Below are 13,978 nucleotides of genomic sequence, written 5' to 3'. Positions count from 1 at the left end.
TGTGCAATTAACATGTAATTCCATATAGATCTTGATACATATATAAATATTTTTTTATTATATAAAATTATTTTTTAATACAAATTTTATGATTGATCCAAATAGTAGAAAAAATAAATTATTAAAATTGTATAACATTTTTTATCACCTGATGTCACACAATTCAATAATCAATTGATAAGAATAAGTCATACGCTTATCACTTTCTATATAATATGTAAATTTTAATTCCATTGCATGAAACTGATAATATCCTCTGTTACGTTGGAGTCTTTTTTGTTTCACTTTATTATTCTTACTTCACTTTATTTTTAAAATACAGAAAATTTAACACAGTAAAAAATGAAATGAACTTTTAAAAGTAGTATTTATATATTTAATTATTTACTCTTTTATCTCATAATATATCATTTTATAAATTTATTGTAAAGAATGTTTGCTATATTAATACAATGTAACTAATTTGACAAAATATATTATGAATTTGAAATTCTTTATAATAATATTTTGGATTTAATTCAATAAGACTTTATTAAGTAATTATCTTTTATTTTTTATTTTTTTTAAAATTAATTAAAAATATTTAGAATTACATCAAATTAAAAATCATAAAATCTAAAAAATCAATGCATTGTTCATGAACCAGAGATTTGGAAGAGGAATCAAATTCTTTGAGTGAATATTTTCTATCATTTTCTTAAGATATAAATTTCTGGGTTGGTTCTGGCAAAAAAAATAAAAATTACTCGAATGGTATTGCTGCTTTCATAGTCAACAGTGGCATGATTGGTGGGGGTGGGAGAAGTCAAAGAAAAAAAACACTTAACAGAAGGGACGTGGAACAAGAGAGAATTTATATATATATATTAAAATACTATAATATACTTAAAATAAAATAAATGGTTTTTTTTGTCAATTTTTTGGTGAAAAATAGTGGTAATGTAGGAAAAACAGATGTTAGTTTACGATTATTAGAATTAAAAGGAGTATTGCTGTCCCTTTAAAAGGTAAAAGGAAAAGAGGGTGCTACGACGCCGTTCTGTGTATTATCCTTCCCCTTCCCCGGTCAGCGGTGTTGTTTTGTTCGGAATCTGAAATCGGAAATTGGAAGCAGAAGAATAGTCTTCAGAGAAGGGTAAAATCGATGAGTAGGAACGATTCCAAGTACTTCTCCACCACCAAGAAGGGTGAAATCCCTGAGCTCAAAGAAGAGCTCAATTCTCAGTACAAGGTTGGTTCCTTCCCTTTTCCATTACCTATATTTTATTCTAAATTCCTATCGTTTCTGGATCTGATTCATATATTATTCCATCCTTCACGATTCGATTTTGCTTCATTTTGTATGGCGCAAATAATCACTCACTTGAATTATGTTTTGAATATTCTATCGCTGATCTATGAATAGTAAGCATCCATCCATTGGGAGTTGAATTTTAGGACTTGAATATCTAATATAGGGATTTCGAATATTGAGATATCTGAAAAAAGAAAAGATGAATTTTTCATTTTTTTTTCTATTTTGGAATTTGCTAGTTAGCATATGTGACAGACGGCAACAATAACCAAGCCTTATTTTTACTAGGTGGGATTAGGAGGTTGGCTACATGGATTAAAGGATGTTGTAATGTTTTATCATGAATCATGTTTATAGTAAAATTGTTGACCTTTTAATCCTTCTTCATGGTTTTGCCTATAACTTTTCATTTGACCCCTAGCAATAGGACTAGTCTTCATTTGATCTACTCTTCTTACTAGGACTTCTATAGGTATTCTCCACACATGCTCAAACCACCTAAGGCAAAGTTGTGCCAATTGTTTGCAATAGGTGTTGCCCCAACTTTTTCTCAAAAGCATTAATTTCTAATCCTATCTTGTTTAGTGTGTGTTAGTAATGTGCTTATATGCACATTTTTCATGTTAAATTAGAAGATGTGGAAGATACATAGAATAGCTTCACCGTTGACTAAAAAAATACGTCCCTAGTAAGTTACCATGTACACACTTATTATACCCACTTGTTTAATGCAACGTTCTTATATTTGCTGCATTCTCTTTTCATATTTTATTTCCCCTCTTGTTCAACATTTGACCAACTATCGCCACTTGTGGCTGAGGCAAATTGGATATAATGTTACAACTGTATCTTTGTAATCCTTTATTTTCTTCTATTGAAGCACTGATTGTATGGTGATCACCATTTGACCATATTAAATTGTCATGCATGTTTTCATGGACCTCTTTGTCTTGTCTTTTTGCTAGCCCCTCTGCTATTCATGTACTTGAAAATTTTGTGCAACAAAGTATGTGAAGTGTGGACCTTGTCTTTTTCTTTCATGTCTTTCAGGACAAAAGAAAAGATGCTGTCAAAAAGGTTATTGCTGCCATGACTGTTGGGAAGGATGTCTCATCATTGTTCACTGACGTGGTGAATTGCATGCAAACAGAAAATTTGGAGCTAAAAAAGCTAGTCTACTTATATCTGATAAATTATGCAAAGAGCCAACCTGACCTAGCAATACTTGCAGTGAATACATTTGTGAAGGTAACAACTGGAATGACTGTCCTCTTTCCTCATGTAGTGTTGTTCATTATATCTATTCTAATCCCTCGCTATAGTTTATTTCTTGGGTGTCAATTTACCAAGGGAGATGCTTATCTGAAAATATAGCTTATTTTTATATTATTATATTTGTACTCTTGAATTGAATATTCTTCCCTTTCTTTCCCTGGTGGAAGTTAATCTGAAGTTTGAATGATGCATTATTTTCTTCTTTCATTTATAAAATGCTGACAGGATTCACAAGATCCAAATCCTTTGATCCGTGCCTTAGCTGTACGGACAATGGGCTGCATTCGTGTTGATAAAATTACTGAATATCTGTGTGATCCCCTTCAAAGATGCCTAAAGGTACTTACATGGCACTGTTACAACTTACATATATCTATTATTAAATTAAATTTGAAATTCCTCTGGTTGACCACAATGCCAAAGTTTGTTTTTCTTTTCTTGCCCTGTTTGTAACTCTTATTCATATATGCTATTTTTTGACAGGATGATGATCCATATGTTCGTAAGACAGCAGCTATTTGTGTTGCCAAACTTTATGACATAAATGCAGAGTTAGTAGAGGACAGGGGCTTTTTGGAATCCCTGAAGGATTTGATATCTGATAATAATCCAATGGTGGTTGCTAATGCTGTGGCAGCACTTGCCGAAGTTCAGGAAAACAGTAGTAGACCCATCTTTGAGATCTCCAGTCACACACTGTCGAAGCTCCTTACTGCTTTAAATGAATGTACAGAGTAAGTTTGCTGTATATTTGCTAACATAATTAAAATTGGAAACAATTTTGATTCAGTTTTAATGCAGCTCCTCTCTCTTATTGGTTATAATTTTATTTGACATCTTGGCTTTTCTTCATTCATCCATGATCACATATTGGCTCATTAACCTAACAGCACTTAACTTTGCTTTACATGCTAGATGGGGTCAAGTTTTTATATTGGACGCTCTTTCTAGATACAAGGCAGCTGATGCTCGTGAGGCTGAAAACATAGTAGAAAGAGTTACTCCTCGCTTACAGCATGCCAATTGTGCAGTTGTTCTATCAGCTGTTAAGGTGGTTTTTTCTTTTTATCCTGTGTCACCTCATGTCTCTGTTGATACTTTGGAGATAACATTTTCTTGGTTCACTAACTACTATTTATAATGACTTTTAGATGATCCTTCTGCAAATGGAGCTTATCACCAGTACTGATGTGGTTCGGAATCTTTGCAAAAAGATGGCCCCTCCTCTTGTGACATTACTCTCTGCAGAACCTGAGATACAATATGTAGCATTGCGGAATATCAATCTTATAGTTCAAAGAAGACCAACAATACTTGCTCATGAAATTAAGGTAGTGATTTGAATATTATTTTGTGAACTTTTTAGTGTCACAACACCCTTGGACATTAGTGAAGAACTTTTCTATTACATTTGGGAGGATGGGATGCTTATGGAGTGTATATTCTATCTGCAGGTGTTCTTCTGCAAGTACAACGATCCCATCTATGTAAAAATGGAAAAGTTAGAAATTATGATAAAACTAGCTTCAGACCGAAATATAGACCAGGTATTGTTTGCATAACACTATTATCAATTCATATTTTCCTCCCCATCCCCAATTTTTTTAGATGCTCAGAATTGATTTCTGTTGTTGTAGTGAGCACTTCATGTGTTTCTTACCAAAAATTTAGTAACAAGTTACGCTGTCACGTAGACGAGAGTCACAATATGAGCCAACAAACAATTTTATACTTCATGTTTTGGATGATACCTTAACATTGCAGTTTCTTTATTCTCACCAACAAAATATCTTCTTTTATGAAAAGAAAATTGTCCCGTGACCTGTGTCATGTATGAGATTCACATATCTTTTGTGCATTTGGTGCATTTCTGCATTACCATTTAGTTGAGCTAGTTTAGCCGAATATCTTGTAAAATTCAATTCAGTTTGTTTGTTTAATTTTTTTTTATTGTAATATCTGCAGGTTCTATTGGAATTTAAGGAGTATGCTACTGAAGTTGATGTGGATTTCGTAAGAAAGGCTGTTCGAGCAATTGGTCGTTGTGCCATCAAATTGGAGAGAGCAGCTGAACGATGCATTAGTGTTTTGCTTGAGTTGATAAAGATAAAAGTAAATTACGTGGTTCAAGAGGCAATCATTGTTATCAAAGATATATTTAGAAGATACCCCAACACGTAATATTATGATATATTTTATTATCTGCATTTATTTTTTTGGGAGAAGATAACATAATCAGAGATTACTATCGCACTTTAAAACTTTGATTGAATCTTTGTTCTACTTTGCAGATATGAGTCCATAATTGCAACACTTTGCGAGAGCTTAGATACCTTGGATGAGCCAGAAGCCAAGGTGCATGTTTCTCTGAGTTCCTTTATAATTGTCATTACGCACTAATATGCAAGCTTATACATTCATCCCTTTCCTTTGTGGATAGGCATCAATGATCTGGATAATTGGTGAATATGCGGAAAGAATTGACAATGCTGATGAACTTCTTGAAAGTTTCTTGGAAAATTTCCCGGAAGAACCTGCACAAGTCCAACTACAGTTGCTGACTGCTACTGTCAAACTTTTCCTTAAGAAGCCAACCGAAGGCCCACAACAGATGATTCAGGTCATTACTCAAAATGCTTGTTTTATTCATATAGATGTGGTTAAAATGCCACTTGTGAAATGTTTTGATATTTCAAGTTGGACTATTTTTGTACTAAGTATGCAAATGTATTCTTCTTCCCTCTTTTATTGAGTGGCATACGTACGCAATTTATAATTTTTGTACCAATTGTCAGATATAATAAATAATTGTATGTATTCCTTGCCTTTAGCAACTATATTATTTTTCTACTACGGTGTTCGCAACACGTATCTGTGGTATGACTGTGTTTTAGTTTTATTTTGCAAATGTTTAGAGATGGATAACTTGCCTTCAATTTCTACATTATTTTTTAATCTCTTGTTCAGATCCCACATTAGCTCAGTAAATTGGCAAATTAACCCTGTTTATAATGACTTGTGCTGGCCTTCCTACTTGAGTTAGCTTTTGGGTTTGAGATAGACCCAATTCATTCTTAATTCTAGTATGGTGTTAGAGCCTAGGGATGAGGGGTGTGTTAAGATCATATTGACGGAGTATACTGGCAAAGTATCCCTTATAATAGACTTGGAACAATCCTCCCCTTGAGCTAGCCTTTTGGGTTTAGACTCAGTCTATTCTCAATTCGAATATCCTTGAAAAGAGAAATCCTTGTGTTAATTGGAGAATACGTCTAGAAAATTTCCTGAAATTATTGAATTTAGAAGACAGATCTATCAATCTACTCAAAAACCTCCCTTTTATATTGTTTCATTTTTTCCAGCATGAAGTTTTTAGTCAGGTGTGATCTTCAGATCTGTATGCTAAGTTTTACTTAATTACGCACCTTTGCAGGTTGTTTTGAACAATGCTACTGTGGAGACAGATAATCCTGATTTGCGAGATCGTGCATACATATATTGGCGTCTCCTTTCAACTGATCCAGAGGTTTTATTTCTTGAACTTGAATCCAATCTATTTTGTTTGCAATGGTGTATAATTAAGTTCAATAGTTTAGCTGCATGTTCAACTGAAGGTTGGATAATGACCAAAATCATTAACTATTTATAGAGAGGACTGCTTAGTTTGTGCTATCATTCTGTGCAAAATACTAGTATACAGCTAGGGTGTGTCTTTTGACTATGAATTGGTGGTTTGTATCTAATCACGTGGAAATAGTAGGTTTTTAACCCCACCCCCTCTACCCCCCTGTTTTTTATTTTCTATGGACCAGTATGGAGCTGTACATCTGATGTATCTATCTAATCTGTTTTCCTAAGGCTGCTAAGGATGTTGTGTTAGCTGAGAAGCCTGTGATAACTGATGATTCAAACCAACTTGAACCTTCTCTACTTGATGAGCTTCTTGCCAACATTGCTACACTATCTTCTGTTTATCACAAGCCTCCAGATGCTTTTGTAACTCGTGTGCATTCAGCTCAGAGAACAGAAGACGAAGACTATGCTGAGGGAAGTGAGACAGGGTTTTCTGAGTCACCTGCAAATCCTGCTAATGGTCCTGCATCCCCACCTACTGCCAGGCAATCAGCACCTACATCTGCAATAGGTGCACCAGCCACACCTCCACCTGTTGCACCTGTGCCAGATTTACTTGGAGATTTGATGGGCATGGATAATTCTATTGTTCCTATTGATCAGCCAGCTACTCCTACTGGGTGAGTGCATCTGGGATCATTAGCATATTTCTGTGTAATCTAGTGTGATCTGTTGTGTATTTTACAAGCATTGCATGTAGTTAGTTGTATGATTAACAGAATGTTAATGTTGTATAGAAATTGTGATTAGTGATAAACCGTGTTTTTCCGATATATTAAACAGTAAAATAGTATAACACAAGTTGAACAAGACATCAACATCCTGAGAAGTTTATGAAACCTTAATTACTTACTCTTCTTGATAAATCATACCTAATTAGATCTTGTGCCTTGGTTACAGGCCTCCATTACCTATTTTACTACCTGCTGCAACTGGTCTGGGTTTACAAATTAGTGCACAACTGACTAGACAAGATGGTCAAATATTTTATAGTTTGTTGTTTGAGAACAACTCTCAGGTTCCACTTGATGGCTTCATGATTCAATTTAACAAGAACACATTTGGTCTTGCAGCTGCTGGACCCCTTCAGGTTGGTTATTGCATATATATGTCTTTTATTTCAACATTTCTGTCAACCTATGTTCTAATAGATTTTTCCTTTTGTTCAGGTTTCACAGTTGCAACCCAGAATGTCAGCTAGGACACTCCTCCCTATGGTTATGTTCCAGAATATGTCGCAAGGTCCTCCTAGCTCAGCTTTACAGGTCGCTGTGAAAAACAATCAACAACCTGTGTGGTATTTCAGTGATAAAATCTCATTACTTGTATTCTTCACCGAGGATGGTAGAATGGAACGTTCCAGTTTTCTAGAGGTATATCTTTCTCCCATTTGCTTGGTCTTTTGACATAACTGCAACAAGTTTTCTTTTATAGTTTCATGGGCTTGGTCAGTTTAGTTATTTATGCTACAAAGAAGGCCTTGTATATTATAAAACCCTACACAAATAAGTTTCTCAGTTCTCTTATTAATACTTGAACATAGAAATGGAGAATCTGATTATTAACTGTGCTGCAGACATGGAGGTCCCTTCCAGATTCAAACGAGGTTTCCAAGGACTTCCCAGCCATTGTGATTGGCAATGCGGACGCAACACTGGAACGACTGGCTGCGTCAAACATGTTCTTTATTGCAAAGCGCAAGAATGCAAACCAGGACGTGTTTTACTTCTCAGCCAAACTCCCTAGAGGGATACCATTCTTAATTGAACTTACCACATTGATTGGAAACCCTGGCGTCAAATGTGCAATCAAGACTCCAAGCCCTGAAATGTCAGCACTTTTCTTCGAAGCCATTGAGACTCTTCTCATGGGTTAATGGGTTTTAAATTTAGTTTTTTCTTTTAATTTTTGTTTATATATTGTTTTTGTTAGAATATGTGATTAATATCCTGGACAGGTGTGTAATATCTTATTTGGAAAAGAAAAAAAATCTGTTGACTCTTTGTTGTCCCTGGCTGTATTTCACTCTGCCATTTTTGTTGTTATTGGCAGCATGGATGTAGTTGTGCTCTTGTGGACAGCTTTTATTGAGGTTCCGCTTGTAGTATTGCGTTCTTTGTGGGTGATTAAATTGTGATGCTTTTAGATTTTTCTATAAAATTATATATATAATAAATTTAAGGAGAAAAGAGTAATTTTCAAGAAAATGATTAGTAATAATTTTCGAGAATAAAGTAAATAGTTAAGAGTTGGATTGAGAATGGAAATTTTAATATGGAAAGAAAAAAATTAAGAGTAATTAAAATTGAAAATTGAAATTTAGAAATCTCGCATAGAGTTTTTAATATAATAAACCAGAATAAAATAATAATTTAAGAACAATAAATTTAAAATTTTAAAAATACTTAAATTAAGTGTTAAACAGGAATGAAACCATGTAAAAAAAAGATATTATAAAAAGAATTAAATAAAGAAGAGTTTAATATTTATGTATTAATAATATGACTTTTAAAGTAATTATTATAAAAATTAATAAATTTATTATCACGGATTGTGATTGAATAATTGTGTAAAATTTTTATATTATATAATCTTTTTTTTTTCCAAGAAAGAATAAGAATTCAAAATTATAATATAAGGGTTAGTTAGTTTGATGCTTGGAGAAAATGAAAATTATAGCATGAGATATTTAAATTTGATTCCGGGACAGGTTGATTAATAAATTTCTAGCCAATGTTTGATTATGATCAATTACGAAATCCACTTTCTTCTTGCAAGGCATATGACTATGAATTATTGCCTAGAAACAAATCAATGCATTACGATAAACTCCAGGGTAGGTAAATTTAAAATGCGTAAATTTTAAAAGACTTGTAACTTTTTTGTCTTCAAAACATTCAATTCGCGAAATTCATATAAATTAGTAATGCATTTATTTTTGTTGGTTAACAATGATTTCTGAATGTAAACACAGATAAATTAACCACCCCTTTATATACACATAAGCTTTCCTACACACGTGCACGCGCCTTCCCAAATCTCTAAATGGGATAATAAGCTTTCCCAAACCTCTATAGGACAACACCTACTTCTTGTGTTCCCTTCACATACATGCACAAATACAAAGCACCTATTTCTTGTGTTCTCTTCACACTCACAATTTATATTATTATTTTTATAAACATTTGGAAGAACATGTTAATCTTTTATTTATTTTTACATAAATGACATTCAATAGTAGTATGTGATAGCTCAATAATAAAAACAAGATTAATATCAAATCAAATAAATTATAAATAGAGTATATTCAAATATATCTTAAAAGAAAGAAAAAAAAACCCTTATTGGTCTCTAATCTAGACATTCGAAACATCAATTCAATTGCAAGTAAAACAAAGGTTTGAATTTGACTTAATTATGTAGTTCCGGAGAAAATGTAAATGTACTCTATCTTTGCATAGATCCAACCAGCAGCACATGTTCAGCTCATTAAAATTTTTCGTGAAGTATTACACAATTTAATGTAGTCTGTTTGTCTACATATCAACTGTCTGATAGTATAAATCTTTACACACATTCAGAAAAGAAAAATCTTTACACACCTGAAAAACCAAACAGAATGCAAAATTTCAAACTTCCTTTTCATTTGGTTGCTGTCATGTCATCCAAGCAGATTAATGGTCAGTAGTAAAAAAAACCAAAAAACAAAATAATAATGGAATGCAACCAATGATCTCTTTCGCATGTCAAAAGAAAAATTCTTCCAATATCCCAAAGAAATCCCAAGAACCGATGAACCGAGCTTCTCCAACTGCAATGCCATTGGTCTCAAATCTGCGTGCATGTTGGTCTCAAATGCATTAGATACAACACATCACTAACTTGACCACATTCAATGTTCCAGATTGTTGCCATGGACTAAAGTTCAACACAAATTTTCTTATTGCCTACTTGATCTGCCTGCCAGCTTCAGAATCTTTAAAAGATGAGTTACCACTTGATCTCCAAACCTCTTTCCAGTGCCTCCTATTGTCAGTTTGATCAATGACATTATTTCTGTTCATGCTATTTGCATGGCGTTTCTTTTGGGAATTTCTCATTTCTTCTTCAGAATCATACTGTGATCGCTGCAAGAAAGAAAGAAAAAAAAAATGGAGAAATAAATACTCTCATGAAGTTTGTTACAGTAGGATGAAAACACACAAAATACCTTGGCAGGGTGTGACAGGATTGCATATGCCTCTCCAATTATTTTGAAAAGCCTATCGGCATATTAAAAGAAGGGATCACGTACAGTTACAGCTAGTGGTATTAGTGATTCCAAAACCTTGCTTCCACTCCTGCAGGGACATTATCAAAGCTGATATCCATATTAAAAGAAGGGATCACCATCAAACATGTCCATCTTTTCATTCTTTTTCAATGCTCTTTTGGGGAGAGGCCATAGGAGGGTGAATGGATCAGATATTAATAATACTTACTTGTTTATGGCTGATACCTTTTCCTCTTGTTCCTCCAGTAAAGAAAGACCCTCTTCAAGCTTTCGTAGGTGAAAGTAGGATTTAAGCATCATTGAGCACTGCCAAAGCCTGAAATATAAGCCTTTTGAAAGCTGTGAACTATTCAGATCTCTCACTTTGCAATCAGCATCCAATGGATAAGAATTCTTCTCGGCAGAACCAATGGTTTCATCACACATCTGGATCACTTCCTCATATCTACATAGCTGATATTTAAAGCAAAAGTTATCCAACACAGGCTTAACTAGAATAAAAGACTGTTCGAACAGCCAAATGCTGCTGACTTTGACAAGTTTTAGTAAAGTGCCAGCATATTATAAGACAGAAATGCGGACCATAAAAAGAGCCTCCGCTTTCATTTCAAGTAATTTTTCAGAGTATGAACTCATCATCAATGCCTCATTTATATGTTTCAATACTCTCTCTGCATCAGCAGCTATTCTTCTTTGCAAAAGTTCATCAGAATGATTGATTAATTCTGATACTTTCTGCCATCCATTAAAGACACTTATCAGTTCAGGAAGAGAGAGATGAAAAAGAAAAGCTAATGATCAATGGCCCCAGAGTTAAAATAACTAAAAATAGTCAAACATGTGTCTTTTGCAAGAGATCGGAGGCTTCCACAACAATTTTTTGATCTATACAAACATCGGTTCCTGATTGCAAGCACTTCTTGGAATACTTCGACTCATCCTCAACTTCCCCAAAAGCAAGGAAACAACTTAAAATAACGAAAAGAAAATAACTTAGGGATACATCATCTATTTTGATTACTAAAATATTGAGCTTTTAGTTGACAAATACAATGTGTTGAAACACACCAACATGCTTTAGCCTCGAACAAATCAGCATAAGACAGAACACTTACGATATCAGTGATCCATTATAGACTAAATAGAACATTTATTTAACCCAAGTCGTCACGAAATTTTATGAAATTTTCTACTAGAGCCAGATCATCTCCAACAATAAGGTTATAAAAATTAAAGCATATATGATGTACAATGGAATGGTTGGGATGCAAGGATTAAGTATCAACAGCATTATGCATGTTACTTGGTTTGAAATATGAGTAATTTTACCTTTCTGGTTTTTCTATTTCCAAGAATATATCATCAACTACGTAATTTGCCTATTACAAGGTAAGGGCCTTACACAAGCCTCAGTTACAGCTTATAGTTAACTCATTGATAAACTTACCAATGAAAGACAACCTGAAGGAAGAATATAATTGAAAACCTTCTTGTTAATGCCTTTCAATTTACACAGATTAGGTTTGTTCTCCTCTTCTTCTCAGGTTGTTTTTCTGTTTTCTTGATCTTCGCTATGCTTTCACAAATCTAATTCATTTCCTTTGGCAGACATCATTAAACATTGATACTTTCTTCAATTTACCTTAATAATGTATACAACATAAATCATTAATCCCGGAGGCACTTTTCACAGCATGCAAACAGCCACCAATCACATTGCCAGTAAATCACCCTTACCATCAACTATTCTCATTAAACCTTCAATCCACCTGTTTTCTACCCAAGATTCATGCAAGAGAACACTGATTTTAATATGCTACTATCTCCTTATCCTAAGTATTCCTTTGCCCAAGATCAAAATTAAATTCATACAACTTCTTGAGTCACAATTCATAAAGATTACAAACAAAATAGGACCTTACTTTGCAGCTCTAAGTCGAGCCCTGAGGAAATTTGGATCAATTTAAGCAGCCAGCATACAATCTTCCGCTGCATCTCTCATCCTACCAAGAGACCTGCGTGTGGCAGCATGGTTGCTGTACACAGCATCAAGGCCCTGCGACATCTCTAATGTAAAATCATGATGATGTCCCTGGGGAGGGGGAGGGGTGGAAAATTTGATGAATTTTGCTCTACTTTTATTGATCCTACTAGTGTTGCCACTTTGTTGTTCTTTCCTTGCACTGAATTTGAATTTATCAAAGGCATGAGCATCACCAAAGAGTTTATTATTGTCTTGTTTGGATGTGAACACAAATCCATCATCTCTTTGATCTTGGTTGAGGTTTTTTTCCATTTCAAAAAATTTTGGATCAGAAATAATAGTACAGTTTCATTTCCTTCCAAATTTGAAAGCGAATCTAATTATCATGGTTCCATCATGGCGAGCGAATCGGGACACTCATCGGAGCTCCGGCGACGTGTCAAATCGGAATGGTGATCGTTGGCCTTAATCATTCACAAGAATAAGCGAAACATGTTATTAGGATTTTGCTAAGCACCGTAACGACCAAAATGAAAGGACCGAAAAGAACCTAAGATAGATATTATTTATTGAATTTAGAAAAATGAATCATAATTAAGGGTATTTTATGGGAAAAGCAATTAATGTAAGAGATACTCTTGATCACTTCTTATAAAAAAGATCCAATCAAAACTTCTATGTTTAGTCATATATAAAAAGGATGAGAGGGAGTAGTTCTTACGATAATTATCTTGAAAACCTAAGATTAAATTTCTAATTAATTAATCCTGTAATGGATCGGAAGTTAATCTAAAAAAATCATTAAATATTATAAATGTGATTTTTAATGAGTTTCTTTTACTGATTGATTTATTAGTAATTTTTTAAGATAATATAAGAAATGTTTTAATATTTTTAAAATGTGAAAATAAAAAAAGAATAAAACAATTTGGCCATATTTTTTTAAAATGTTAATTTGTGAAAAAATTCTCATCAGGTAATAATATTTTTGTTTTTAATAATTAATTAATTATAAAAATTGTTAAAAATATTATTTTAAAATTTTGAATAATAATGAAATATATTTTATAAAAAATATCAAAGAAATTATTTTAAAAAATGAAATTTAAAAATAAAATATATGCATTAAGTCTTAAACAAAATTTAATGATAAGATAAATGTTGGTCACACCTACACTCTTTTAAACATATATTTTTTATAATTAATTAAAATTTATTAAAAATCACAACAAAATTATAAGTCTCATTTCTTATTTCTAGAACTTCACTCATTTTGTAAAATTTAACTAATAATTAAAACTTATTACAACAAATATATTAAAATACGTTACTAACACTCTTTTTAATGATAATTGAATAAGTAAGTCAAATAAACGTCTAGTTTGGAAGAAAACTAAATTGTTTATAGTTTAGGGAAGGTTAATAATAATAATAATAATAATAAAGGAATAATTTTGCTTAAAAAAGTGTTGCTGTCCATGTATTTATGTTATTCGAGACAAATTATTATTTTGAATTA

The 13,978-nt window shown here is 32.9% G+C and overlaps 1 protein-coding gene and 1 long non-coding RNA gene across 4 annotated transcripts; one reads left to right on the top strand and one right to left on the bottom strand.

The window, feature by feature from the left end:
• Positions 1-970: 970 nt before the first annotated feature.
• LOC100807007 (beta-adaptin-like protein C) lies at positions 971-8,205 on the top strand. Its single transcript, XM_003538025.5, has 15 exons — positions 971-1,231; positions 2,345-2,542; positions 2,795-2,908; positions 3,053-3,303; positions 3,485-3,620; positions 3,721-3,900; positions 4,024-4,116; positions 4,535-4,746; positions 4,861-4,924; positions 5,010-5,189; positions 6,003-6,095; positions 6,428-6,822; positions 7,103-7,292; positions 7,372-7,575; positions 7,779-8,205. The coding sequence occupies exons 1-15, from the start codon at positions 1,145-1,147 to the stop codon at positions 8,076-8,078; spliced, it is 2,697 nt and encodes an 898-aa protein (XP_003538073.1). The 5' UTR covers positions 971-1,144; the 3' UTR covers positions 8,079-8,205.
• Positions 8,206-9,697: 1,492 nt separating this feature from the next.
• LOC102668073 (uncharacterized) lies at positions 9,698-12,969 on the bottom strand. 3 transcript variants are annotated; one of them, XR_416622.4, is made up of 4 exons: positions 11,058-12,969; positions 10,684-10,928; positions 10,413-10,542; positions 9,698-10,329 (listed from the first exon to the last, which is right to left on the bottom strand). It is a non-coding gene; the product is annotated as an uncharacterized lncRNA (long non-coding RNA). The 3 variants fall into 3 exon arrangements; XR_005887061.1 differs by having other exon boundaries at positions 12,398-12,969; XR_416620.4 differs by having other exon boundaries at positions 10,684-12,969.
• Positions 12,970-13,978: the final 1,009 nt, after the last annotated feature.

The sequence above is a fragment of the Glycine max genome, chromosome 11, assembly GCF_000004515.6.
Source record: "Glycine max cultivar Williams 82 chromosome 11, Glycine_max_v4.0, whole genome shotgun sequence".
NCBI classification, from domain to species: Eukaryota; Viridiplantae; Streptophyta; class Magnoliopsida; order Fabales; family Fabaceae; genus Glycine; species Glycine max.
This window is presented reverse-complemented; position numbering and strand designations above follow the sequence as displayed.

Excerpts from the sequence above, each read along its gene's own strand:
- LOC100807007 (XM_003538025.5), top strand. The coding sequence starts at position 1,145 with ATGAGTAGGAACGATTCCAAGTACTTCTCCACCACCAAGAAGGGTGAA. Across the intron at positions 1,232-2,344 it reads AGCTCAATTCTCAGTACAAG|GACAAAAGAAAAGATGCTGT; the intron begins GTTGGTTCCTTC and ends CATGTCTTTCAG. Across the intron at positions 3,901-4,023 it reads TACTTGCTCATGAAATTAAG|GTGTTCTTCTGCAAGTACAA; the intron begins GTAGTGATTTGA and ends TTCTATCTGCAG.